Raw genomic sequence first — 7,096 nt, forward strand, 5'->3', positions numbered from 1 at the left:
AAGAATAAGATTTTCTTTTGTTTTTTTGAGGTGGTAGGAGAAGTGAAAGTGCAAACCAAGTATAATGCGCACCATGAATCACATAGACTTGCAGACTATAGGAGAAAAATTAAAGATTGGGTCCGGTTGCTCCACCATGAAGGACCCCATATGCCTGCAGCTTCTTTATTTATTTATTTATTTTTATATTTTATTTGTTTTTTTTTTATTTTTTTTTTTTTGTGTACTCAGGATTTTCACAGTCAGACACAGTGACTAATCCCCTTACTGAATTGTGGGTACATCTTTTGGGTGGGACAGCTGACCTGGAGATTTAAGGGTGCTCCATACTCAAAGCCAAGAATCAAACCCTAACCTTTGATTAAGGATAGATGAGTCCATTCCACTCACACCCCAAGTTGTTGTTTTTTTTATTTTTTTATTTTTCTCTGAGTGCTCTGCAAAAACAATATTTTTATGGACAGGAATTGGAATCAGATTGATGGGCTCTTCCTTTAATCATTTCTATTAGCTTTCTCATCTGGTCTCTGTTAGTGTAAAATACACAAGATAATAAAGCGACCATTTTTAAAAGGAGTGGCTGAAGCTACCAGGCTCACTACTTTTTCTTTACACCCTAATACAAGTACCAAAATGTCCAACAAAATGTTTGAACGATTAAACCTTGATGACGGTCTTAAGTTTTTTGTCCATTAGGATGTGACTCTAAGTGCTACAATCTTTTAAAGGTGAGAGTATATTTTGTAACTTTTAATAGTGTAGACCAAAATGATTAATCATGAGTAATTAAGAGGGTAAATTTGAATTTCATAACAATAAATAAGTAATTAAGAATACTTCCAAAGTTTCACCTCTATGACCAGTTAAGCTACCCATGCGGGCACAATACTTCATACATAAGATTACTCACTATAGTCAATGGGATTCAAAACCTTTTCACTTAAGGAGTTTCACCTCAACCACTAAATCAAACAGAGGTGGTAAGTACGTTATTTTAAATTTTATTATGTCATCTTAGGCTTCTGTCTATATGAGGATCCAAACTACTACAATTTCTTAAATTCCAGAATATATATATATATATATATATATATATATATATATATATATATATATATATATATTCTTATTGTCACTTTTAATAGTGTAAACTAAAATGACTAATCACGAATAATTGAAATACTTGAAATGATCAATACCAATAAATCAAATAACCGGAAATCAAATACAAGGGACTAAAACACTTCACTCACGATTCGGGGTACATGAGCCGAGCCACTCGCAAGCGGCTCGGTCAAAGCTTGGCTCGAGCTTGGTCAAACTCGAGCTCGAGTCAAACTCGAACAGCTCGTTTAATAATCAAGCTCGAGCCAAGCTCACATATTCTAGGCTCGTGGCTCGTCGAGCCGCTCGCGAGCCATATATATATATATATATATATATATATATATATATATATATATATATATATATATATATATATATATATATATATATATATATATATTATTAAAAAATAAATTAAGGCAGCGGGTAGTAAGGTCTCAAACAGTCAAACTCAATTCGTCTTCGCATTTCGCATCGCTACGAAAGAACGAAACCCTCAACCGACTGCTGACGACGACAAGAATCTCCTCTCCGGTCTCCGCCTCCACCCTTGCCGACGACGAAGCTGCCCGGCCTCTGCCTCAGTCTTTGCCAACGTGGACGAAATTGTTCGGCACTCCGGCCTCCGCCTCCGCCTCAAAGGCAGAAACAGGAATAAGAAATTAAGAATTCCTATTTCCTTTTTTCTCTTTAGCAAAACAAAAATTCAGCACAAAAATTCGAGCTCAAGATCATGTTCGAACTCGAGCTCGAGCTCGAACAATCGAGCACTCGAGCCGAGCTTAAATTGCTCGAAATTATCGAGCTCTAGCTCGAGCATCAGTTCTCGATCGAGCTTGAGCTCGAACAGAGCCTTCCTTACGAGCTCGAGGGCTCGACTCGTTTACACCCCTACTCAAAATAGTGGTCGATGAGATTAAAAACTTACGACTTAAAAAATTTCACCAAGTACTAAATTAAGGGCCGACGGTTAATTACTAAATTAGGTGGTGGTGGACGGTGGAGATGAGAATGTTATCAAGAATATTATAAGGAAGCTAGGAGAAGACTTTGTTTAGCATCCAACTTCATGCATATATCAACCCCAACTTTCTAATGAATATTTATATAAAAAGGGATAACAATATAAATTACAACATGCAAGCTAGCTAATTAAGGTGGTGTACGTATCAGATTTCGGCGATACGAATGTTGAAAACCACAGTTCACAAAAATTAATGTTGTATATATACAAGAGGGGAATATATATATATATATATATATATATATATATATATATATATATATATATATATATATATATCAAGAATCAATTTGCTTTATTAAGAAAAGCACCATTGCTTTCACTTTCATTTACTTAATAAATCTTTTCGGCAATTGATTAATGGCACAGCTTTCTATCACAAGGGCATGTCTTCCTTCCTTTATTATTATTATTTAAAAAAAAAAAAATTCTATCCATATATTTCCTCGACCTGTTAATTAGGACAGCACACCGAGACTAATAATCATGTCCATGCCGAGTGAAATTTTAGGGACAGTAAAACACTTTATCATGAGTTTTAAAATAACTGTATCGAATCTCCGGATTCAAACTGAAACATTTAGTTAAGCTGAAAGAAACTTATGTCATCTCATTTATACTACATACGCTCCTTTTTTTTTTTTTTTTTTTTTTTTTTTTTTGTTCTCTAAGTTAAAAAAAAAAAAAAAAAAAAAAAAAAAAAAAAAAAAAGTTCTCTTGTTACATCTGCCAGAGAGGGAAAAAAGCATATATGCTCCAACAGGGAGCATGTATATCCTATGTTTTTTTTTTTTTTTTTTTTTGAGTGGAAAGTGACAAGTGCACCCACAATTCTGGATCAGATTTTAATGTAGTTTAAGCTAAAGGGTCAAATTCACACATCTCCCCAAAAAAAAAATGGACTGCTAAAAAGAAACTGATCTCAACACACAAGATATATGAGAGAGAGGGAGAGGATGCCAAAATGATAAGGAAGGAGAGAAGGTTAATGAAAGAAGATTAGTTTAAATAATTGGTTTAACACAAGTGTTAGAATAGTTTGAAAAAAGGAGGTGGGGCTCCACCAGGTGGGAAAATAACTCAAAAAAGGCTTGGTCTACATCACACACAATTTAAAACACACTAAGATTGAGATCCTCATTGTGTGCCTGTGTTTATATATGTGTGTCTGTCCAATTCACTTTGGCAAGCCAAGTTAAAAGCACCACTTTAACTTCCTCTCCTTCCCCCTTCCCCCCCACTCATCCACCACCAAAACTCCCATCTCCATAACCCAAACTTTTCTTCGGTTCAGCTTGGCAATGCCCGCCCTTCACTCTGTAGCGCCAAAGCCCGAGAATTGTAGTCCCGATCAGAGGATGGATGATGCAGCCACGACGAACCAGCCTGCAGATGCTGCACCTGACAAGCCCTGCCTGGCTTACCCTTTGCAGACCAATACACAGTCCTTCCTTCAAAGAGCCTTGTATCCCATAGTCTTGAAGGTATAGTATATATATATCTCTCTCTCTTTTTCACTAATGCACGCACTAGCATCAAAAACAGCCTTAAATGTCCAAGACAGCTGTCTCACCCTTAGAGGTGCCTACAGTTCAGCAATGGGATTAGTCGCTGTGTATAGAGCAGCCTTAAATCTACAAGCCAGTCGTCTCACCCTTAGAGGTGCCTACAGTTCAGCAAGGGGATAAGTCACTGTGTCTGACGGTGGATATCCTGGGTTACACGCGAAAAATCAAGCTAGCCTGTCGGTTTTACATGCACATATATATATGTATATATAGCTAGGTAGCCTAGATCAGCAAATCTTGTCAAGATAGTGTCATCAAGAAACTATTTCAGTGTGGTGTATTTGTGCTGATTTTGTGAAACCATGATGTTCCAGTTTGAAGAGATTGTGTACAAGGTTGGAGGGGAAGACAAGGGATCATGCTGCACGGGGAAATCGAGTGCCAGAGAGAAGACGATTCTGAATGGAGTGACGGGCATGGTGTGTCCGGGCGAGATACTAGCCATGCTAGGTCCATCGGGGAGTGGGAAAACCACCCTGCTAACGGCCCTAGGAGGGCGTCTCTATGGCAAACTATCGGGGAAGGTCACCTACAACAGCCAGCCGTTTTCTGGCTCCATCAAACGCCTAACTGGATTCGTGGCGCAAGATGATGTCCTATACCCGCATCTGACAGTGAAAGAAACGCTTCTCTTCACAGCGCTGCTGAGGCTGCCCCAGAGCCTAACCCGGGAGGAGAAATCGCAGCACGTGGAGAGTGTGATCACCGAGCTGGGATTGAGTAGGTGCCGGAACAGCATGATAGGAGGGCCACTGTTTCGGGGAATATCGGGTGGGGAAAAGAAAAGGGTGAGCATAGGCCAAGAGATGCTAATCAACCCGAGCTTACTGCTTCTAGACGAGCCTACTTCCGGGCTCGACTCCACCACCGCTCTCAGGATCATCACCACCATCAAGCGGCTCGCCACGGGAGGCAGAACCGTGGTCACCACGATCCACCAGCCGTCTAGCCGCCTCTACCATATGTTCGATAAGGTAGTCTTGCTTTCAGAAGGCTGCCCCATCTATTACGGCTCTGCACCAAATGCCCTCGAATACTTCTCTTCCATCGGTTTCTCTACGCCTCTCACTGTCAACCCAGCTGATCTGATGCTTGATCTCGCTAATGGTAACCTCAAATCCCATCCTTTTTTGTACTGAAACCGACAAAAACATCAGGCGTCGTGTTCTAAGACAAGTCCCGAAATTTCAGGTATAAAACCAGATTCCAGCAATGTAATAGAGCAAGGCAACAGCACGGAACAGGAGCGCCAATCTGTTAGAGAAACTCTCTTGTCTGCTTACGACAAGAACATTTCGACAACATTGAAAACCGAGCTATGCAATCTTGATTCTCACAGCTACAACTATGCAGTGGATGGTTCTAGAAGTAAGTTTCTTTCGGGAATTATATCTCTCGAGTTGGTGATCCAGAAGTTAACGAACGTGACGATGCAGGATCTCAAGCGAAAGGAGAGCAGTGGTGCACGAGCTGGTGGCATCAATTCAAGGTCCTCCTTATGAGGGGGCTAAAAGAGAGGCGATATAATGCCTTCAACAGGCTAAGGATCTTCCAAGTCATAAGCGTCGCTTTTCTTGCTGGGCTTTTATGGTGGCGCACTCCAACTTCCCACATTGCAGACCGAGTAAGCGCCACATTGCTAACCATCTCGATCACCTCCCGTTTTTAGCAAACTAATCTCGTACACTTTCTTCATGCAGGTCGCGATGCTATTCTTTTTCGCTGTCTTTTGGGGGTTCTACCCACTCTACAATGCGGTTTTCACGTTCCCTCAGGAAAGAAGAATGCTAATCAAAGAAAGATCATCGGGAATGTACCGCCTCTCGTCCTACTTTCTGGCGAAAACAGTGGGAGATTTGCCACTGGAACTAGCATTACCAACCGCATTCACCTTCATCCTTTACTGGATGGGAGGGCTCAAACCCGAGCCTCTCACCTTCACCCTCTCCCTTCTCATAGTCCTCTTCAGCGTCCTCGTTTCCCAAAGCCTGGGACTCGCGTTTGGCGCGATACTCATGGATGTAAAACAAGCCACGACACTAGCATCAGTCACAACGCTAGTCTTCTTAATAGCGGGCGGATACTATGTTCAGCAAATCCCCCCATTCATTCTTTGGCTCAAATACTTGAGCTACAGCTTCTACTGCTTCAAGCTTCTTCTCGGGGTTCAGTACAACGATAACGACTACTACGAGTGCTCAAAAGGACACTACTGTCGCGTTGCAGACTTCCCCGGTGTCAAAGCTGTGGGCTTTAACCATATGTGGGTGGACGTGTCCGTTATGGCAATGATGCTCGTGGGCTACCGGTTTATCGCCTACCTAGCACTCCACCGTGTTCGATGAAGCTCATCACCAGCATAAAAGACAATAACCACACTCTCGAGTCTCAACAAAGAAGCCAGTTAGAAGACGAGTTTTACATCCCTTCAAACTGATCAGTAATAATGTAGAACTTAGGTTATAATCCCCCCATTTTGCCAGATTTTGATCATATACCCCACCACCCAAAAACCCAAAAAAAAAAAAAAAAAAGGATTCCATTCCACCATATTTCTGGCAATGACTTTACATCAGACTGACCCAAAAGCTCAACTGTTCTGTGAAATAAACCAGTTGTTATAAACAGAACAAAGATGCATAATGCTGTGATAAAGTAAAAGATGGGAATCCACTAACCTTGAAGACTCAAGTCATGAAGTGCTCAGCATATCTGCACTCAGAATCCTTGTGGGGTCTCTGAAATCACATAAAAACTGCTTTAAAGTAATAAGTTTCACATTTCCATTGACTGCATAAAGAGAGAGCATTTCCCACAAATGACTCAATAGTTTAGTTGTGTCTAGATGATGTCTCCTTATTTTTATGAATAATCTTCTCCCTAATTCCATGTTTTTTACCCTATTTTGTTCCTGTCCTATGATATCATTTTTATCCATAAAAGAGATCAAAAACAAGAAAAGTGCAATCTTAGTGTCAATCAAGATCAACGGTTTACGGGGCAACCCTAGCCAAGTTGGTACTCTTGACTTGGTAACCACAAGGTTACAAGTTTGACTCTTAGCGGGAGCAGCCTATTAGCTTTAATGGTTTGAACTGGTCATCTGCTCAGCTATGGATAACTTAAACTGGTTAATTCTTTGCTGGCTAGGGTCACAAGACAGTTCACTATAACTAATAGCGAGAGTGCAATTATATTTACTTATACTTGCCTAACTACCGGCGTGTGTTGCGTTTCGAATCCACACCAGACGGTAGGCGTTAGACTTGGCTCTTTAGACCGCCACCCAGCAATTAGAGGTTTCATATACTGCAAAATACCATCTTTCACAAGGCAACTTCTACATGAAGAAATGCAAACCCATCAGTCTTAAATTAAACCACATTGGATGATTGGA

At 40.6% G+C, this 7,096-nt stretch overlaps 1 protein-coding gene across 1 annotated transcript; it reads left to right on the forward strand.

Moving 5' to 3' along the window:
- Positions 1–3,299: 3,299 nt before the first annotated feature.
- LOC109153325 (ABC transporter G family member 14-like) lies at positions 3,300–6,597 on the forward strand. Its single transcript, XM_019301222.1, has 5 exons — positions 3,300–3,615; positions 4,014–4,806; positions 4,891–5,067; positions 5,136–5,323; positions 5,400–6,597. Exons 1-5 carry the CDS (start codon positions 3,433–3,435, stop codon positions 6,042–6,044), a joined length of 1,986 nt encoding a protein of 661 aa, XP_019156767.1. The 5' UTR covers positions 3,300–3,432; the 3' UTR covers positions 6,045–6,597.
- Positions 6,598–7,096: the final 499 nt, after the last annotated feature.

The sequence above is a fragment of the Ipomoea nil genome, unplaced genomic scaffold (assembly GCF_001879475.1).
Source record: "Ipomoea nil cultivar Tokyo-kokei standard unplaced genomic scaffold, Asagao_1.1 scaffold2480, whole genome shotgun sequence".
Lineage (NCBI taxonomy): Eukaryota > Viridiplantae > Streptophyta > Magnoliopsida > Solanales > Convolvulaceae > Ipomoea > Ipomoea nil.

Coding starts and splice junctions, on each gene's coding strand:
- LOC109153325 (XM_019301222.1), top strand. CDS start 3,433: ATGCCCGCCCTTCACTCTGTAGCGCCAAAGCCCGAGAATTGTAGTCCC. Junction 3,616..4,013: donor TGTATCCCATAGTCTTGAAG/GTATAGTATATA, acceptor ATGATGTTCCAG/TTTGAAGAGATTGTGTACAA. Junction 4,807..4,890: donor GATGCTTGATCTCGCTAATG/GTAACCTCAAAT, acceptor CCGAAATTTCAG/GTATAAAACCAGATTCCAGC.